Source organism: Centroberyx affinis, unplaced genomic scaffold (assembly GCF_046629955.1).
Source record: "Centroberyx affinis isolate AG114_WGS23_722 - 3 ecotype Tasmania unplaced genomic scaffold, CSIRO-AGI_Caff_v1 ptg002726l_1, whole genome shotgun sequence".
Taxonomy (NCBI): domain Eukaryota; kingdom Metazoa; phylum Chordata; class Actinopteri; order Beryciformes; family Berycidae; genus Centroberyx; species Centroberyx affinis.
The window spans coordinates 137,416-158,784 of record NW_027280894.1 but is presented as its reverse complement, the minus strand read 5'-3'; the positions used below and the strand labels follow the sequence as shown (position 1 = coordinate 158,784).

Sequence of the window (21,369 nt, the reverse complement as noted above, 5' to 3'; positions counted from 1 at the left end):
GATGATAATGTTTGGAAGATTTCTGATCAAACTTGAAGGCGTGGAGCTAGAGTGTGTGACGACATCACGTGCTCTAGGTCTGAACATTCCGCGCAATACACACCCATTATAAAATCTGAAACTGTCCAAAAGTCGTATAAAACGTAATCTGCGATTGCGTAAAAACCGTAGTAGCTATTGAAAAGTGTCTTTAGACCAACAGAGTTCACAGTCTTGTGACCCGTGTAAACTTTTAATCATGTTTCTGCGACAAAGTATGACCGAGTGGCGTGGCTCCAAAGAGGGGCCGATTTGATGAATTTGTGCGATTTTTTTTCCGATTCTCCATTCATTTCAATGGGCCGAAAATCGCACGTTTTCGCACTTCGTGCGAAAACTTTACGTACAATCTCTAAGAAAAGTCATAGCACTTGATTCCCGTTCAAGGCGCACGTTTTGATGTATTTTGAGGGGTGTCGCGGCTACGCTGCGAGACTAGTTACATACCGAAGTTTTGCAAGGAAGAATAATAATAATAACTAGAAAATTTCAGGAAATTTTGAGTGTGCCTGCTGCTTGGTGCGCATCTCCATCCTTCGCACACACACAAACACAAACAGTATGACAGTATTAAACAGTATTAAACAGTATTAACTGTCGACCTAGCCAATCACGGGCAGCTGTGACAATTTCTGCCCAGAGACCGAGTCACTAGTTGCTATGGATACAGGCCCCCCTGTGGCGGGAAACTTTGAACTAATGTTTCATTAGCACTCACAATAAGCCAAGACTGTCCCCGAACAAATCCCTGTATCTCGAAAAGTAAAGCTCGCATCAACAATGTTTTTTCACTTTGAGCGTCCCAAGACTTCACCGGCGACACTGATGTATGACATGTGTCTGTATGATTTAAACTAAAGGAGCTGTGATAAAATATAAATCACCTCCTTTTCTTCTTCTCACTCTGGGTTTGAGCGGTCAAATTACATTGAAGCGGATGGGAGTGTCGGACGGCACTCCCTGCCCTTTCGGGCAATTTATTCAAAAACCGTGGGTCCTATATCAATGGAAGTAACATTGGGTGAGAGAGGACAAAAATGCCTACAATTTGGTGTATAAATCTTGCTTGTAGAGTGGAAGCTGTGGGACTAAGATGATAATGTTTGGAAGATTTCTGATAAAACTTGAAGGCGTGGAGCTAGAGTGTGTGACGACATCACGTGCTCTAGGTCTGAACATTCCGCGCAATACACACCCATTATAAAATCTGAAACTGTCCAAAAGTCGTATAAAACGTAATCTGCGATTGCGTAAAAACCGTAGTAGCTATTGAAAAGTGTCTTTAGACCAACAGAGTTCAAAGTCTTGTGACCCGTGTAAACTTTTAATCATGTTTCTGCGACAAAGTATGACCGAGTGGCGTGGCTCCAAAGAGGGGCCGATTTGATGAATTTGTGCGATTTTTTTTCCGATTCTCCATTCATTTCAATGGGCCGAAAATCGCACGTTTTCGCACTTCGTGCGAAAACTTTACGTACAATCTCTAAGAAAAGTCATAGCACTTGATTCCCGTTCAAGGCGCACGTTTTGATGTATTTTGAGGGGTGTCGCGGCTACGCTGCGAGACTAGTTACATACCGAAGTTTTGCAAGGAAGAATAATAATAATATTAAGTATGAGCAATAATATAAGTGTGCTCCTTTGCCTTGCAAAGCAGGCACACTAATAATAATAATAAGTATGAGCAATATTAAGAGTGTGCTCCTTTGCCTTGCAAAGCAGGCACACTAACTAGAAAATTTCAGGAAATTTTTAGTGTGCCTGCTGCTTGGTGCGCATCTCCATCCCTCGCACACACACAAACACAAACAGAATGACAGTATTAAACAGTATTAAACAGTATTAACTGTCGACCTAGCCAATCACGGGCAGGTGTGACAATTTCTGCCCAGAGACCGAGTCACTAGTTGCTATGGATACAGGCCCCCCTGTGGCGGGAAACTTTGAACTAATGTTTCATTAGCACTCACAATAAGCCAAAACTGTCCCCGAACAAATCCCTGTATCTCAAAAAGTAAAGCTTGCATCGAAAATGTTTTTTCACTTTGAGCGTCCCAAGACTTCACTGGCGAGACTGATGTATGACATGTGTCTGTATGATTTAAACTAAAGGAGCTGTGATAAAATATAAATCACCTTCTTTTCTTCTTCTCACTCTGGGTTTGAGCGGTCAAATTACATGGAAGCGGATGGGAGTGTCGGACAGCACTCCCTGCACAGTTGGGCGATTTATTCAAAAATCGTGGGTCCTATTTCAATGGAAGTAACATTGGGTGAGAGAGGACAAAAATGCCTACAATTTGGTGTATAAATCTTGCTTGTAGAGTGGAAGCTGTGGGACTAAGATGATAATGTTTGGAAGATTTCTGATCAAACTTGAAGGCGTGGAGCTAGAGTGTGTGACGACATCACGTGCTCTAGGTCTGAACATTCCGCGCAATACACACCCATTATAAAATCTGAAACTGTCCAAAAGTCTTATAAAACGTAAACTGCGATTGCGTAAAAACCGTAGTAGCTATTGAAAAGTTTCTTTAGACCAACAGAGTTCAAAGTCTTGTGACCCGTGTAAACGTTTAATCATGTTTCTGCGACAAAGTATGACCGAGTGGCGTGGCTCGAAAGAGGGGCCGATTTGATGAATTTGTGCGATTTTTTTTCCGATTCTCCATTCATTTCAATGGGCCGAAAATCGCACGTTTTCACACTTCGTGCGAAAACTTTACGTACAATCTCTAAGAAAAGTCATAGCACTTGATTCCCGATCAAGGCGCACGTTTTGATGTATTTTGAGGGGTGTCGCAACTACGCCCCGAGACTAGTTACATACCGAAGTTTTGCAAGGAAGAATAATAATAATACTAGAAAATTTCAGGAAATTTTGAGTGTGCCTGCTGCTTGGTGCGCATCTCCATCCCTCGCACACACACAAACACAAACAGTATGACAGTATTAAACAGTATTAACTGTCCACCTAGCCAATCACGGGCAGGTGTGACAATTTCCGCCAAGAGACTGAGTCACTAGTTGCTATGGATACAGGCCCCCCTGTGGCGGGAAACTTTGAACTAATGTTTCATTAGCACTCACAATAAGCCAAGCCGGTCGCCGAACAAATCCCTGTATCTCGAAAAGTAAAGCTCGCATCGAAAATGTTTTTTCACTTTGAGCGTCCCAAGACTTCACTGGTGACACTGATGTATGACATGTGTCTGTATGATTTAAACTAAAGGAGCTGTGATAAAATATAAATCACCTTCTTTTCTTCTTCTCACTCTGGGTTTGAGCGGTCAAATTGCATGGAAGCGGATGGGAGTGTTGGACAGCACTCCCTGCCCTTTCGGGCGACTTATTCAAAAACCGTGGGTCCTATTTCAATGGAAGTAACGTTGGGTGAGAGAGGACAAAAATGCCTACAATTTGGTGTATAAATCTTGCTTGTAGAGTGGAAGCTGTGGGACTAAGATGATAATGTTTGGAAGATTTCTGATCAAACTTGAAGGCGTGGAGCTAGAGTGTGTGACGACATCACGTGCTCTAGGTCTGAACATTCCGCGCAATACACACCCATTATAAAATCTGAAACTGTCCAAAAGTCGTATAAAACGTAATCTGCGATTGCGTAAAAACCGTAGTAGCTATTGAAAAGTGTCTTTAGACCAACAGAGTTCAAAGTCTTGTGACCCGTGTAAACTTTTAATCATGTTTCTGTGACAAAGTATGACCAAGTGGCATGGCTCCAAAGAGGGGCAGAGAGGGGCAGAGTCACTAGTTGCTATGGATACAGGCCCCCCTGTGGCGGGAAACTTTGAACTAATGTTTCATTAGCACTCACAGTAAGCCAAGACTGTCCCCGAACAAATCCCTGTATCTCGAAAAGTAAAGCTCGCATCAAAAATGTTTTTTCACTTTGAGCGTCCCAAGACTTCACTGGCGACACTGATGTATGACATGTGTCTGTATGATTTTTAAAAAAGGAGCTGTGATAAAATATAAATCACCTTCTTTTCTTCTTCTCACTCTGGGTTTGAGCGGTCAAATTGCATGGAAGCGGATGGGAGTGTCGGATGGCACTCCCTGCCCTTTCGGGCGATTTATTCAAAAACCGTGGGTCCTATTTCAATGGAAGTAACATTGGGTGAGAGAGGACAAAAATGCCTACAATTTAGTGTATAAATCTTGCTTGTAGAGTGGAAGCTGTGGGACTAAGATGATAATGTTTGGAAGATTTCTGATCAAACTTGAAGGCGTGGAGCTAGAGTGTGTGACGACATCACGTGCTCTAGGTCTGAACATTCCGCGCAATACACACCCATTATAAAATCTGAAACTGTCCAAAAGTCGTATAAAACGTAATCTGTGATTGCGTAAAAACCGTAGTAGCTATTGAAAAGTGTCTTTAGACCAACAGAGTTCAAAGTCTTGTGACCCGTGTAAACTTTTAATCATGTTTCTGCGATAAAGTATGACCAAGTGGCGTGGCTCCAAAGAGGGGCCGGTTTGATGAATTTCTGCGATTTTTTTTCCGATTCTCCATTCATTTCAATGGGCCGAAAATCGCACGTTTTCGCACTTCGTGCGAAAACTTTACGTACAATCTCTAAGAAAAGTCATAGCACTTGATTCCCGATCAAGGCGCACGTTTTGATGTATTTTGAGGGGTGTCGCGGCTACGCTGCGAGACTAGTTACATACCGAAGTTTTGCAAGGAAGAATAATAATATTAAGTATGAGCAATAATAAGAGTGTGCTCCTTTGCATTGCAAAGCAGGCACACTAATAAAAATAATAAGTATGAGCAATATTAAGAGTGTGCTCCTTTGCCTTGCAAAGCAGGCACACTAATAATAAGTATGAGCAATATTAAGAGTGTGCTCCTTTGCTTTGCAAAGCAGGCACACTAATAAAAAAAATAATAAGTATGAGCAATATTAAGAGTGTGCTCCTTTGCCTTGCAAAGCAGGCACACTAACTAGAAAATTTCAGGAAATTTTGAGTGTGCCTCCTGCTTGGTGCGCATCTCCATCCCTCGCACACACACAAACACAAACAGTATGACAGTATTAAACAGTATTAAACAGTATTAACTGTCCACCTAGCCAATCACGGGCAGGTGTGACAATTTCTGCCCAGAGACCGAGTCACTAGTTGCTATGGATACAGGCCCCCCTGTGGCGGGAAACTTTGAACTAATGTTTCATTAGCACTCACAATAAGCCAAGACTGTCCCCGAACAAATCCCTGTAGCTATTGAAAAGTGTCTTTAGACCAACAGAGTTCAAAGTCTTGTGACCAGTGTAAACTTTTAATCATGTTTCTGCGACAAAGTATGACCAAGTGGCGTGGCTCCAAAGAGGGGCAGAGAGGGGCAGAGTGTCGCGGCTACGCCGCGACACTCTGCCCAGAGACTGAGTCACTAGTTGCTATGGATACAGGCCCCCCTGTGGCGGGAAACTTTGAACTAATGTTTCATTAGCACTCACAATAAGCCAAGACTGTCCCCGAACAAATCCCTGTATCTCGAAAAGTAAAGCTTGCATCGAAAATGTTTTTTCACTTTGAGTGTCCCAAGACTTCACCGGCGACACTGATGTATGACATGTGTCTGTATGATTTAAACTAAAGGAGCTGTGATAAAATATAAATCACCTTCTTTTCTTCTTCTCACTCTGGGTTTGAGCGGTCAAATTACATGGAAGCGGATGGGAGTGTCGGACAGCACTCCCTGCCCTTTTGGGCGATTTATTCAAAAACCGTGGGTCCTATTTCAATGGAAGTAACATTGGGTGACAGAGGACAAAAATGCCTACAATTTGGTGTATAAAGCTTGCTTGTAGAGTGGAAGCTGTGGGACTAAGACGATAATGTTTGGAAGATTTCTGATAAAACTTGAAGGCGTGGAGCTAGAGTGTGTGACGACATCACGTGCTCTAGGTCTGAACATTCCGCGCAATACACACCCATTATAAAATCTGAAACTGTCCGAAAGTCTTATAAAACGTAAACTGCGATTGCGTAAAAACCGTAGTAGCTATTGAAAAGTGTCTTTAGACCAACAGAGTTCAAAGTCTTGTGACCTGTGTAAACTTTTAATCATGTTTCTGCGACAAAGTATGACCAAGTGGCGTGGCTCCAAAGAGGGGCCGATTTGATGAATTTGTGCGATTTTTTTTCCGATTCTCCATTCATTTCAATGGGCCGAAAATCGCACGTTTTCGCACTTCGTACGAAAACTTTACGCACAATCTCTAAGAAAAGTCATAGCACTTGATTCCCGTTCAAGGCGCACGTTTTGATGTATTTTGAGGGGTGTCGCAGCTACGCTGCGAGACTAGTTACGCGCCGAAGTTTTGCAAGGAAGAATAAAAATAAAAATAATAATAAGTATGAGCAATAATAAGAGTGTGCTCCTTTGCATTGCAAAGCAGGCACACTAATAAAAATAATAAGTATGAGCAATATTAAGAGTGTGCTCCTTTGCCTTGCAAAGCAGGCACACTAACTAGAAAATTTCAGGAAATTTTGAGTGTGCCTGCTGCTTGGTGCGCATCTCCATCCCTCGCACACACACAAACACAAACAGTATGACAGTATTAAACAGTATTAAACAGTATTAACTGTCGACCTAGCCAATCACGGGCAGGTGTGACAATTTCTGCCCAGAGACCGAGTCACTAGTTGCTATGGATACAGGCCCCCCTGTGGCGGGAAACTTTGAACTAATGTTTCATTAGCACTCACAATAAGCCAAGACTGTCCCCGAACAAATCCCTGTATCTCGAAAAGTAAAGCTCGCATCAAAAATGTTTTTTCACTTTGAGCGTCCCAAGACTTCACTGGCGACACTGATGTATGACATGTGTCTGTATGATTTTTAAAAAAGGAGCTGTGATAAAATATAAATCACCTCCTTTTCTTCTTCTCACTCTGGGTTTGAGCGGTCAGATTACATGGAAGCGGATGGGAGTGTCGGACAGCACTCCCTGCCCTTTTGGGTGATTTATTCAAAAACCGTGGGTCCTATTTCAATGGAAGTAACATTGGGTGAGAGAGGACAAAAATGCCTACAATTTGGTGTATAAATCTTGCTTGTAGAGTGGAAGCTGTGGGACTAAGATGATAATGTTTAGAAGATTTCTGATCAAACTTGAAGGCGTGGAGCTAGAGTGTGTGACGACATCACGTGCTCTAGGTCTGAACATTCCGCGCAATACACACCCATTATAAAATCTGAAACTGTCCAAAAGTCTTATAAAACGTAAACTGCGATTGCGTAAAAACCGTAGTAGCTATTGAAAAGTGTCTTTAGACCAACAGAGTTCAAAGTCTTGTGACCCGTGTAAACTTTTAATCATGTTTCTGTGACAAAGTATGACCAAGTGGCGTGGCTCGCCGCGACACTCTGCCCAGAGACTGAGTCACTAGTTGCTATGGATACAAGCCCCCCTGTGGCGGGAAACTTTGAACTAATGTTTCATTAGCACTCACAATAAGCCAAGACTGTCCCCGAACAAATCCCTGTATCTCGAAAAGTAAAGCTCACATCGAAAATGTTTTTTCACTTTGAGCGTCCCAAGACCTCACTGGCGACACTGATGTATGACATGTGTCTGTATGATTTAAACTAAAGGAGCTGTGATAAAATATAAATCACCTTCTTTTCGTCTTCTCACTCTGGGTTTGAGCGGTCAAATTACATGGAAGCGGATGGGAGTGTCGGACGGCACTCCCTGCCCTTTTGGGCGATTCATTCAAAAACCGTGGGTCCTATTTCAGTGGAAGTAACATTGGGTGAGAGAGGACAAAAATGCCTACAATTTGGTGTATAAATCTTGCTTGTAGAGTGGAAGCTGTGGGACTAAGATGATAATGTTTGGAAGATTTCTGATCAAACTTGAAGGCGTGGAGCTAGAGTGTGTGACGACATCACGTGCTCTAGGTCTGAACATTCCGCGCAATACACACCCATTATAAAATCTGAAACTGTCCAAAAGTCGTATAAAACGTAATCTGCGATTGCGTAAAAACCGTAGTAGCTATTGAAAAGTGTCTTTAGACCAACAGAGTTCAAAGTCTTGTGACCCGTGTAAACTTTTAATCATGTTTCTGCGACAAAGTATGACCGAGTGGCGTGGCTCCAAAGAGGGGCCGATTTGATGAATTTGTGCGTTTTTTTTTCCGATTCTCCATTCATTTCAATGGGCCGAAAATCGCACGTTTTCGCACTTCGTGCGAAAACTTTACGTACAATCTCTAAGAAAAGTCATAGCACTTGATTCCCGTTCAAGGCGCACGTTTTGATGTATTTTGAGGGGTGTCGCGGCTACGCTGCGAGACTAGTTACGCGCCGAAGTTTTGCAAGGAAGAATAAAAAGAAAAAGAAAAATAATAATAAGTATGAGCAATATTAAGAGTGTGCTCCTTTGCCTTGCAAAGCAGGCACACTAATAAAAATAATAAGTATGAGCAATATTAAGAGTGTGCTCCTTTGCCTTGCAAAGCAGGCACACTAATTAAAAAACAGGACTACTGGCAGTAAAAATGTGTTATAACAAGTGGTTTAAAATATGACACTTGATTCATTTTGCCAGCCTAGGCTCCTCAGGCAGAGAGTGGGTGTGAGTGCATGCGTGTGTGTGTGTGTGTGTGTGTGTGTGTGTGTGTGTGTGTGTGTGTGTGTGTGTGTGTGTGTATTTCAATTAAACAAAGAGCTACACAGAGAATCATAATGCTCTGTTGGAGCATGGGACCAAAATGAATTTCTTACATTGACCTACAGCAAAAAGGACTCATTTTTGAGCACATTTTAGTTGTTTTTCTGTTGTTTCTGTTGTTTTTGCCTCGTCCTTTACTCCCTCTATTTACTTCACACAAATGATACATTTCTACTGTATATTATCCCAAATTTTGTCTCTTAGTTCAAATTTTCTCTTCTTCTTCCCTCTCTGTTTTTCTCCCCTCATCCTTCTCGCCCCCACTCATTCCTCTCTCATGTCTTACCCATCTCCACTCTCTGCTTTTATCTCTCCCGCCTCCTATGCTGTCCCCCCCCCCAGCCCTGAAGGATGACCGTTTCCAGATGGTGTTGTTCACGCCACGCCTGGTGCGCATCACGCTGACCAACGTCAGCGTGTCGGATGAGGGCGGCTACTTCTGCCAGCTCTACACGGACGCCACGCACCACCAGGTGGCGACGCTGTCCGTCTCGGTGCCCCCCGAGACGCCCACCGTGGAGGTGAAGCAGGAGGCGGTGGAGGGCGGCGAGGTGGAGCTCACCTGCGTGTCGCCGCGCAGCAAGCCAGCCGCCACGCTGCGCTGGGTCCGAGGCGGCCGGGAGATACCAGGTCTGGATCGGGGAGGAGGGCGGGGTAGATATGGACTGGTGGAGTGATTGGGTGGTTGGATGGAAAGGAGAGATGGATGGATAAATGGCTGGATGGATGGAGGGATGGAGGGATGGATGCGGGAAGAATGGATGGACAGATTGATGAATGAATATAGGGCTGGGTGATTTTCCGATATTATCGTATATCCTCTAAATAATCCATCCTGGATGATTTTTTCGATATTATCGTATATCATCTAAATAGTAATTTAAAGATCGTCTTGTAATCATTTGTTTTGAATTTGTTTTATGCTCTTATTTTTGAATATTTATGTATGTTCACAGGTCTGTCATGAAAATGAGATCTTGATCTCAATGGGACTTACCTATTTAAATAAAGGATTCTTAAATGGGGTCATATTGTGATAAAAGTATAATATCGTAATATGATACCCACTATTGTTCCTGTTCTTATGTTATGTACGTATATAAACTCAAATTTCAAAAATTTCAAAACAAAATGACATCTGCCATGTTTTCGGGAATATCATTGGAGTTATATAGTTTTGGTTTGATATCAACATTACCATGCAATTCAATGTAATGAACATCAATTGGTTTATTTAACGTGATTTTGCATACGTGAGCAAATAGCATGATATCGATATCAAAAAACGATTATCATGATATATAATTTCTTCAATATTTCCCAGCCCTAGTATAGAGATGGACAAACATTTGGATGGATGGATGGATGGATGGATGGATGCATGCACGATGTGTGATGGGTGGATGGAGGGATTGGTAGATGGATCAGTGGATGTGGACAGGTACAGAAGGATGGATGGATAGAGAGGGTTTTTTTTGGCTGGGCTGACATTCTGCTGATTTTGATCAAGTGTTCCTTGCAATATTTATCAGAGAGGATCTAGTTTCAAATGATCAAACACACATTTTTGAGATGTGAACAGTAATAACTTCTCTCCTTCCCTTCCTTGGAGGAGGTCTCTCAAGATCATGAAAGAAGTGTGTATCTGTGAGTGTGTGTGTGTGTGTGTGTGTGTGTGCATGTGTGCGTGTGTGTGCATGTGTGCGTGTGTGTGTGCAGAGAAGAAGATATGAACAACTATTGGAAAGGTTTCATTGCTTTTCCGTCTTTCTAGTTTGTCCACTAGTTAATCTTCGACTATCAAAACAATGGATTCACGTCTATTTACCATGCTCTCTCTCTCTCTCTCTCTCTCTCTCTCTCTCTCTCTCTCTCTCTCTCTCTCTCTCTCTCTCTCTCTCTCTCTCTCTCACTCACTCTCACACACACACACACACACACACACACACAAAGACACACTTTTTAATTCACTTGAGTCTAACTCTCCTTACTTCTTTGCCTCTGATAAATCTATGAGCCATCCATCAGTCTGTTACCTTGATCTATCCTTCTTTCTATCTCTCCGTCTCCCATGGCTTCTCTCAGTTAAAGGGCCACTTCACTCAATAATACATCTGAGACCTATCTTTTCCTTACCTTGAGTGCGTTTGACTCCCCCAGAAATTATTTTTGCACTCTGTAGTTAAATCGGCATGCAGGTGTAATGCTATTTGAATTCCTCAAAAACCCACTTCAGTGTACTAAGTAGGAAAAAAGAAAAGAAAAAACTCTTGGAAACTATGTTCTGCCAGGTGTACCTCACTCAGGCTTGGGGCGGTTTTATTTTTTTTATCTAACTTATCTAAGTGTTTTAATAAATACAGACAACATGGGTTTAGTGTCCTCATATGACAGTTTAAGAGTACAAAACACTTTCAAATGTATTATTATTTGTTAATTCAAGCTCATTGTCTTCAAATGACTCACATGCCTGATGAAATAATGTGAAATAATTTGGTGTCAACTGTTTTTGGGATGCGCATGAAGGATATGTTTTGCCCTTTTTAACTTCATTGAGCCGTCTTCTCTTTCACTTTCTATTTTTATCTGACACTCAACGTCTCTTTCATCCAGTCTCTTCCTTTTCTCTGTCAGTACATGCCCGTCACTGTCATTCTGTCTCTCTCTCTCTCTGTCCTTCCCCTCTGCTCCTTCTCTCTCCTTTCATGTGATCTTTCTTTCTTTTTTTCCCCCCATTGGTGACAGAGACGTGACTCTCCTTGGTTTGGTTATGGTTGCAAAGGGCTTGACAGAGTCGGAGGAACAGACAGGGGCCGCACTCCTTGTCTAGTCTCCTTACGTCCCCTCTCCCCTCCTCTCCCCTCCTCTCCTCTCCTCTCCTGTCCTCTTCCCTCCTCTCCCCTCCTCTCCCCTCCTCTCCCCTCCTCTCCTCTTCCCTCCTCTCCTCTCCCCTCCTCTCCCCTCCTGTCCTCTTCCCTCCTCTCCCCTCCTTTTCCCTCCTCTCCTCTCCTCTCCTCTCCTCTTCCCTCCTCTCCTCTCCTCTCCTCTCCTCTCCCCTCCTCTCCTCTCCTCTCCTCTCCTCTCCTCTCCTCTCCTCTCCTCTCCCCTCCCCTCCTCTCCTCTCCTCTCCTCTCCTCTCCTCTCCTCTCCTCTCCTCTCCTCTCCTCTCCTCTCCCCTCCCCTCCCCTCCTCTCCCCTCCTCTACCCTCCTTTCCTCTTCCCTCCTCTCCTCTCCCCTCCTCTTCCCTCCTCTCCTCTCCTCTCCTCTCCTCTCCTCTCCCCTCCTCTCCCCTCCTCTCCCCTCCCCTCCTCTCCTCTCCTCTCCTCTCCTCTCCTCTCCCCTCCTCTCCCCTCCTCTCCCCTCCCCTCCTCTCCCCTCCTCTTCCCTCCTCTCCTCTTCCCTCCTCTCCTCTCCTCTTCCCTCCTCTCCTCTCCCCTCCTCCTCCCTCCTTTCCTCTCCTCTCCTCTCCTCTCCTCTTCCCTCCTCTCCTCTCCTCTCCTCTCCTCTCCTCTTCCCTCCTCTCCTCTCCTCTCCCCTCTTCTTCCCTCCTCTCCTCTCCTCCTCTCCTCTCCTCTCCCCTCCTCTTCCCTCGTCTCCTGTCCTCTCCTCTCCTCTCCTTTCCTCCTCTCCTCTCCTCTCCTCTCCTCTCCTCTCCTTTCCTCCTCTCCTCTCCTCTCCTCTCCTCTCCCCTCCTCTTCCCTCCTCTTCCCTCCTCTTCCCTCCTCTCCTCTCCTCTCCTCTCCTCTCCTCTCCTCTTCCCTCCTTTCCTCTTCCCTCCTCTCCTCTCCTCTCCTCTCCTCCTCTCCTCTCCTCTCCTCTCCTCTCCTCTCCTCTCCTCTCCTCTCCTCTCCTCTCCTCTCCCCTCCTCTCCTCTCCTCTCCTCTCCTCTCCTCTCCTCTCCTCTCTCCTCTTCCCTCCTCTCCTCTCCTCTCCTCTCCTCTCCTCTCCTCTCCTCTCCTCTCCTCTCCTTGATCCTCTCCTCTCTTTTGGCCGTGACTTAAATGCACTGTGACACTAAAGGTTAGAGGCAGATCCCGGCAGATAAGGAAAAGCACTCTTTAATTAAGACACTATCTTCCGTCTCCTCCCCTATTCCTCCTCATCTGCACCCCCCCCCCCCCACACACACACACACACACACACCCGCCTCCTTCACCTCGTCCCTGCCCTCTCTCCCTCCCTCTCACGCTTCAATTGGGCTTGCTTTCATTCGCTCGACGGCAATAACTGAAAACTCAGCGCGATATAAGTAATATTGTTGTATTCTGCCTCCACAAGCACAAACTGCCTATACGTGACCGTGTCAAGTCCCGTCATTTTGGCCCCCGCCGTTCCTCCTTCCGTCTCTCCCTCCATCTCTCCCTCCGTCTCTCCTCCTCTCCTCTTCTTACATCTTTCTCCCTCTTTGCATCTCGCCTGGCACTCTTATCTGCCTCTTTCATGTCTGGGCTCGTCTCACTGCAGCTCTCCTCGCTCCTCCATCAATCATGCCCGTTTTGCTGCCCTCTGTCTCTCTCTCTCTCTCTGTCTCTCTCTCTCTCTCTCTCTCTATGAGTCCTGCTCTCCTTTGCCTTTTTTCTCTCACCCTGTTCCTTTGACGCCCCTCTCTTCCTCTCTGTGTGTGTTCCCCCCCCCCCTCCTGTCTGGCTCAGTTAAAATCTCAATCCAGTTATGCATATTCTCTCTTTTATCCTTCCCTCCCCTTACCTTTTCTTTCTCTCTCCTTCTCTCTCTCCGTTTTGCTGCCCTCTCTCTCTCTCTCTCTCTCTCTCTCTATCTCACTCACACACACACATACACACACACACACACACACACATGCATCCACTTGATCTACCATCCGCAAACAAACAATTCTGCTGCTCATAATTGCCATGAAATATAGATGCAAATTGCTCTCTCCTCTCTCTCTCTCTCTCTCTATCGTTTTCTCTCTCTCTCTCATTCATCCTCTCCTCTACAGGTACCCGCTGCTGCACCAAAAGGCCAATTCATCAGCGGCTCTCTCTCTCTCTCTACTCTCTCTTTCTATCCATCCGAGTTCTTCTCTGAACTTCTCCTCCACTCCTCCTTCTCTTCCGTTCCCTCCTTCCTCTCCCGTACCGCTATAGGTGTGATTTCTCAGCAGGTTTACACGAAGAATGGGCATGTATTGACTGCTAACCTCTCTTTCTTTGCCACCCTTCCTGTCTTCCTCCCTCCCTCCTTCCCTCTCTCCCTCAATACATCCTTTTTTTCTCTCCTTATCTCCCCTTCCTCCCGCTCTTCCCCCCCTCCTTCCCTTCCACCCTCTTTCTCCTCCGCTCTCCCCACCTTATCACTTGCCTTCCTTTCCCTCCCTTTAATCCTCGCTTTTCTCCCATCCATCCTTTCTCACCCCACCCCTCCATCTTCCCCCCCTCACTTTCTCCCTTGTGCCATCCCTTCCAACCTCCCCCCTCTGGCTTTCTCTCCCTCATCCCTTCCTTCCCTCGTTCCCTACCCTCCCTCTCTACCACCATCCCTCCCTTGCCCATTCTCCCCGTTCTCCCTCCTCCTTCTCTTCCCTCCCTACATGCCACCCCTCCCTTGCGGAATCTCCCTCTTTCCCTCCTCCTTCCCTCTCCACTTCCATTGTCTCATCCCCTCCACCCCTCCCTCTCCCTCTCTCTGCAGGTGTGGTGTCCCAGCAGGACAATGGGAAAACGTTCAGCGTGTCCAGCACCATCCGGATCCCGGTGGAGAGGAAAGACAACGGGGCGGCGCTGAGCTGCGAGGCGTCGCACCCCGCCTTGGGGCAGAAGAGGATTCGCCACTACCGCCTGGATGTGTACTGTGAGTGTATACTCCAGCCTCCAGGGGCTCTTTAAACCTTTCAAAAACATATATATTTTTGATGGGTTATTTTATACGAAAGCACTTTATATCCATCTTGGCAAAAAACAAGAAACTACTTGATGTTCATCGCTCAATATTTCAAAATCACAAATTATTCCATCTGTATTGCTATTACTCAAGTTGCTACTTCAGTACAATTCAATAGTGGGTTTTACTTGAAAGCAAGCAATAATTCTGTCAGGGTAGTAGTCCCATTTTTCAGATGGATGTCTAATTTTAGAATGAAACTCATTTAAACACAGCCTCAATGGAGTGATATTCAGAGCTGCCCTTCATGAGACCTAGTCTCATTAAAACCTAATACATACAAATCATATCATGCGGGGCGCTGGCAGGAACAGGCCTGCAGCCAGTTTAGGGTCCTGGCCCACACTTTAAGACACTAACCGACATCAGCTGACAAAACCTGGGTCACATTAATATAGTATGGGAGACGATGTCAGTAACTGTTCTGGAATTGATTGATCTTTGCTGGCACAGTTGTACCAGTTGCTTTGCTCTGAAATCTTTCCACATTATGTCTATTTCAGGCAGGCTAAACAAGCACTGAAAAGTACTGTAAAAAAAATGTAATTCATAATTTCCTTTGGACCATTATAACACTAGAAGGCAACATTTCAGATAGACCCATGTGGTTGTTTTTGAAGCTTGATGCTTAAATCAGTCTGCAGATAATCAGAAGAGTAGAATTTATATTACATATGTTTTATCAATATTTGATGAGTTCATTTCCAAAATGCTGATCTATTTTGGAAAAATGTCTTTATGTGAAATTCAATTTAATTTCTTTAAATTGTAAAGGATCCATTCTGTATATTCTCATTTTATCATAGATATAAATCATAGATTATCATAGATTTTAAAGGATAGAAGTTTGCTTCTATCCTTTAAAAACTGCCTTAGTTTTATTTTTTTTCCCTTTTTTTTCTCTAATGGTGAATATCGTCTGCAACTGCAACTATCACTTGCTTATAATATCACTTGCTTATAATTCAATATGATTAATATTCAAAAAAGATGTTGTGTTCATAGTCTAGTATGATCAAAATTACAATATTTTTTGGTGTGTATATATTCTCAGTATACTCAGTATTCCATCAATATATTGCTGCTGTTGGAAGAAAAGCTTGTATCTCCAAAAAGTGAATGTTTTAGGTTTTGAGAACCAAAGAAAGGAAAAGAAAACTTCAATTGAAAGGCAACTGATATTCCACAAATATCTCATTAGTTGTTGATTATTCCATATGATTAGTTTTCCACAAGTATATCATTATTTGTTGATATTTCAGTATGATTCTTCTTCTTCTGCAAGCATATTAATGCTGAGAGCTTAGTATAATTGACATGAACCTCCAGTCTTAATGCTATTCAACAAGATAACCAATATTTATTTAATACAATTGGTTTCTACTCGTATCAGTATCTATTGACAGTTCAATATGATTCATATCCCACAAGTATATTAATAATTGTGGCTAGTTAACATGATTAATATTTCACAGGTGTATCAGATATTTGATATGATGATATGATTTATATTCCGCAAATCTATTAGCGTCGATCTTTCAGTACAATTAATTTTCCACCGGTATATTAATGTTTGTTGATAGATCAACATGATTGATGTTCAACAGTCATATCAATCTGCGTGCTGGTGGCTCCTCCAGCCAGAGAACTGGCAATAATGACCAACTGTCAGAGTGGATTTGGCTTGCCATCACTCTGCCACTGGAGTAAGTGCAGTACAGCAGCTGCCGAAGCGGTGGGCTGCTTATGATAACAGGTGTCTCAACCGTAGGATTGTCGGCTGGTTGCCTTGGAAACAGATGTTAGAGACCCTTCCTCCTGCCACATTCTCTCTCTTTTCTCCCTTTCCTTGTTTTTGTTCCTCTCTCTCTTTCTCTCTCGCTCTCTCTCTCTCACTCACACACACACACATTTTTACAATTTTTCTCTTCCCTGCTCTCATCTTTGCTCTCTGATTGTCTGCTTCCTGTGTTTGCTCCATCCATTTTGATCATTTTGATCCATTTTGTTCTCTGTTGTGCCTTTTGTGTTTTCTCTTTCACTCACACACACTCTATCTCTCTCTCTCTCTCTCTCTCTCTCTCTCTCTTTCTCTCTCTCTCTCTCTCCACAGTTGCCCCCACAGTGAGAATTGTTCCTCCTTCTGGTATTTTACGAGAGGGCGACTCGCTCAGCCTCACCTGCTCCGTCGCTGGGAACCCTCTGTAAGTGTGTGTGCGTGTGTGGGTGTGTGTGTGGGTGTTTGTATGTGTGCTACTGTGCTTTGTGTTGGTGTGAACTGTGCTCAACAAATCTGCTCCTTACATTTATACATAAACGTAATGATGGCACAAATCTTGTTGCTAGCACATATAACACTTGCAACCTGACAATATAGTTTGAATTAACAGAATGCATGCACACACACACACACACACACACAAAATGTAATTCCTTTCTTCAAGCTCACTGCCACATGTATTAATGTTATTGCTATTGGCAATAAAACTAGCAATGCAAAGCCAATGGGAAACCTAACTATGCTAGACTCTAGGTGTTTGACTTTCATTGGTCTGTAAATGTAAATGGCAACACGGTTTTTGTTATCATAAGTGTTCGATCGAAAGAGAGACAGAGACAGAGAGACAGGGACAGAGAGAGAGAGACAGAGAGAGAGAAAGAGAGACAGAGAGAGAGAGAGAGAGACAGAGAGAGAGAGAGAGAGACAGAGAGAGAGAGACAGAGAGACAGGGACAGAGAGACGGGCACAGAGAGAGAGACAGAGAGAGAGAGAGAAGAGGTCAGGGCATAAGAAGGAATGGCTTTTGGTGAAAAGAGCTGGTCCTGTAATGGAAAAGAGGCCAGTTTAATGTTAGGGGTGAAGGAAAGGTGTGTTATCATGGATAGGTTAAAGGAAGGTTTGCTGGATGCATCAAGCTTCGCCTTCCACAGAGTTTGAAACCGGTGCAATAACAGAGAGAGCCAGCTGGCAGAAGAACGCTGCTTATGAAGCCACTTTGGCTTACAACAGCAGTGTGTTGTGGCCTTGTCTCTTGTTCCTTAATGAATTCCTGACAAAATAATCACAAAGAATCAAAGGTTTGTCTCAACAAATCTCTTGTGCATGAAAGCTGAAAAGAGTCTTTCACAAATCGGCTTAAGAGTATCCTGAAAGCATTTGACGGACAGCGGCGTGCAGGAGGAGGCCAGGTTCAACATCGACCCAAACAAACACGACATTTTCACAATATGATATTATGGCACAGTAAAAAATTGTCATCTCACCTCTCATTTTGACACTGTATTTGCACAGGGTTTCATTGTTTGTTGAGTAGATGAGAGTTTAGAGGCTTTTAGCTAACACTTGTATTCAGCTCCCCCATTAGGCCAGTCAGTTAAATTTTTTAAAAGCTGGAACACAGTGCAGCGATCATCCTTCCACATTTCATCAAACCGATGATGTCACCTGAGATTTCATGTTTGACGGGCGGACACAGCCCAATCCATAGTCCCCCCCCCCCCCCCCCCCCCCACTCCCACCCCACTCCCATCTTTCATAGCGTGGAGGACAGAGAGAAAAAAGAACTAAAGACGGAGGTAGAATGGATTTTTACAAACTTTCAGCATAAGAGTGTATCAGATCAGGCTTGAATTGGTGTGGTGTTCAGGGGTTAGGGAATGAATTTAGTCAACAGAAAGTTCTCTCTTGCAATAGAAACGTGTGTGTGACTGTGTGTGAGGGTGCAGTCACTACACCCCATCAGTAGTTGACAAATTTAAGAGCCAGCTTTGAAACAAAGCCCTTTCACAGCGTGTTCACAGCCCTTTGTGCACTTTCCAGAAGGGTATTGGGTCCTAAGCTCTTAAATCCTCCTCTAGATGGTCCGTCTGTCTGTGGGCATCAAGTCCACTAAAGCTCCCCAGTAAAGCTCCAGCCAGTGTGAGTGTGTGTGTGTGTGTGAGTGTGTGTGTATGTGTGTGAATGCGTGTGTACGAGTGATAACTTCAGTGAAGTCCCATAGTAAACACTGGCTGAGAAGCACATTGGCTGTAGCCCCACTAAAGCTTTGTAACGGCTGGTTGGGGACTGTGTGTGTGTGTGTGTGTATGTGACAGTGAAACATGAGAGATGGGACAGGAGGGCCACTCTGGACTGTGACCCTCATCTCACGCTGGACTGCACACATACACACACACACACACATTACAGTCCCCTTGTCACCCTTGCATCCTCTGTGGCCCCGTTAACTGCCTGTTAAGCATTAATGACCAATTATATGCCATTTCCTTTTGGTGGAGGGGGGCGCTTGTTGTCTCTTTGTTATTAGGAAGAGTGAGAAAGGGAGAGGCGGAAAGAAAGAGAGGGTGTCTGTCATTTTGCTTGATTGCTTGCTTATTCGTGTGTGTGTGTGTGTGTGTGTGTGTGTGTGTATGCATGAGTGAATATGTGTGAGGGCGTGAGTATTTTTGTATGTGTGTGTTTATGTGTGCGTGTGAGAGAGAGAGAGAGAGATTGTGTGTGTGCAAGGGGTGTGTGTGGGGGGGCATGAGTATTTGTGTGTGTGTGTGTGTGTGTGTGTGTGTGTGTGTGTGTGTGTGTGTGTGTGTTTGTGTGTATGTGACTAGGCAAAGAAGAGGTTTAATTAGACTTCCTGAGGGATTAGGACTCAGATGAGTCAGGATTGTAATCTGGCCAGGGTGGCATGAGCCATGACACTCCGCCAGACACACACACACACACACACACACACATATACATATACACACACACACACACACACACACACATACAGAGCTTTGTTCACCATGCTGTCTCTTTAATCCTTGTGCCTCCTGTCTGGTCTTTCTGCCCGTCTTTCATTTTGTCCTCCCCTTGTTCCTTTCATCTCCTGCCCCCCCCCACCCCCCCACCCCCCATCTCTCTCTCTCTTCTATCTGTAAATCATCCATTTCTAACCCGCTCTCCCCACATGCCCGTGTTTTTCCTCTCTGCCCATCAGACACCCTATTTCTCTCTCCTCTGCCCTCCCTCGCCTCCCCCTGCCAGCCCTCCTGCCCCCCATCCCCCACCCCCACCCCCCCGCCCTCTGACCGTCAATCTCTTCATCTATTTATCTGTCAGGATGTCACCCTCTCTCTCCGTGGCTCTGACTCCAAATTTCTCCACACCTCCAACTCGAACACCTCTCACATTTTCTTCTCATCCCTCCTTCTTTACCTCTTTTTTGTGCATCTCATTCTAGTAGTAGTAGTAGTAGTAGTAGTAGTGATGGTACTTTCTCTACTTTCTTCTTTCAAATCTCTCACTATATTTGAATGACAGTTGTGTCTGCATAGGCTGCTGTCACAGGATTTGTTGGGTGTCATGTTTGCATTTGTGTGTGTGTGTGTGTGTGTGTGTGTGTGTGTGTGTGTGTGTGTGTGTTGTATTCATGTGGTGATTTCATGTGGATGATTCGAAGTAGTTCTGTGTTTTCATTAAATAATCCAAATCAAAAATGTAAAAAAAAAAAAGTGCCTCCTTCCCTCCTCTCTTCCCTGGATTTCCAGGCCCAGGAACATCCAGTGGTCCAGGATCAATGAGACTTTACCTGAGAGGGCGGAGATTTCCGGCCCCACCCTCCAGATCTCCCGTCTCAGCCAATCACACAACGGCACGTACCTTTGCCAGGCCCAGAACAACTTCGGCCGCGCCGCCGACCACTACACCCTATTGGTCTACGGTGAGTAACCATGGCTACCAATTAATTATTTGTAGGAGCTTATTTAGGATTTTTTTTGTCCATGACTAGTCCTTGAATGTGGGGCGATTATTAACTTTTCTGTTTAATTGACCCTTTGTTAGTTCCATTTCTTGTCCTTGTGTTTGGGTTTATGATTAATTTTTGTGAAAACTTTTATATTTCATTGATCCTTTTTTATCCCCCCTCTCTTTCTAGCCCGAGCGTTCTGGTCTGCGTTGGGCAACAGACTCAGTAAATCCTGATTCTTGTCTCATCTGTCTCTCAGTTTAATTTGTTTTCTTGATTCGGTACACAGCAGGAAACCTCTGCTAAACCTCCTGCGCTATTGATTCAACAGAGCTATTGATTCAACAGGAAGAAATACCGTGTGCAGATGCTAGTCACCAACATCATTATTCTTATTAACTGTTGTGAAGAGACAATTCATCATGTCTTCTGATGACCTAATCCTATCTCCAGGGATTTCAGAATAACTTAAAGTCTCCAAGTAAATATAAATAAATGTACAGGATGTTTTTCTCTGTGACACTGGTGATAAGATATATTGAGAACTTACATAATTTCACAGTACATGCTGACACACAGGATACAAGGACAAGAGGACTTCACATACATCGCAAAGAGATAATATACAGTATAATATAGACAGCAGATTAATTAAACTCAGGGTTCATGTGGGCTGCTCTCTCTCGACAAGAATTACAGATGACGACTCCGTTGGCACGGAAACATGGTTCCCTCTGAATTTCACATGGTTAAATGTGACAAAAAAAAACAACAAAGGAGCAGATGTGCCATTTAAAATTCTGGAAATCTCCCCAGTTGAGATCCACCAGTTGCTTGAGAGCAGAGATAGCAGAGAGGAGAGAATGATGTGGGTGAAGGTTTTTTTTTTCTTTTTTTTTTTTTTGTTATTAGGATTTTACAAGAGTTCCAAGATGTTGCACCCAGATGCACTGCGTCTTGATGACTAAATTCTTAATGAAGG

The 21,369-nt window shown here is 44.2% G+C and overlaps 1 protein-coding gene across 5 annotated transcripts in view; it reads left to right on the top strand.

Moving 5' to 3' along the window:
- cadm4 (cell adhesion molecule 4) overlaps nt 1-21,369 on the top strand; it is a 146,340-nt gene that overhangs the window by 111,975 nt on the left and 12,996 nt on the right. For all 5 annotated transcript variants that reach the window (XM_071535535.1, XM_071535538.1, XM_071535537.1 and 2 more), the window contains exons 3-6: nt 9,096-9,383; nt 14,410-14,568; nt 16,772-16,862; nt 20,188-20,360. In XM_071535535.1, the coding sequence (XP_071391636.1) occupies nt 9,096-9,383; nt 14,410-14,568; nt 16,772-16,862; nt 20,188-20,360 (711 nt within the window). The remainder of the gene's footprint in view (nt 1-9,095; nt 9,384-14,409; nt 14,569-16,771; nt 16,863-20,187; nt 20,361-21,369) is intronic.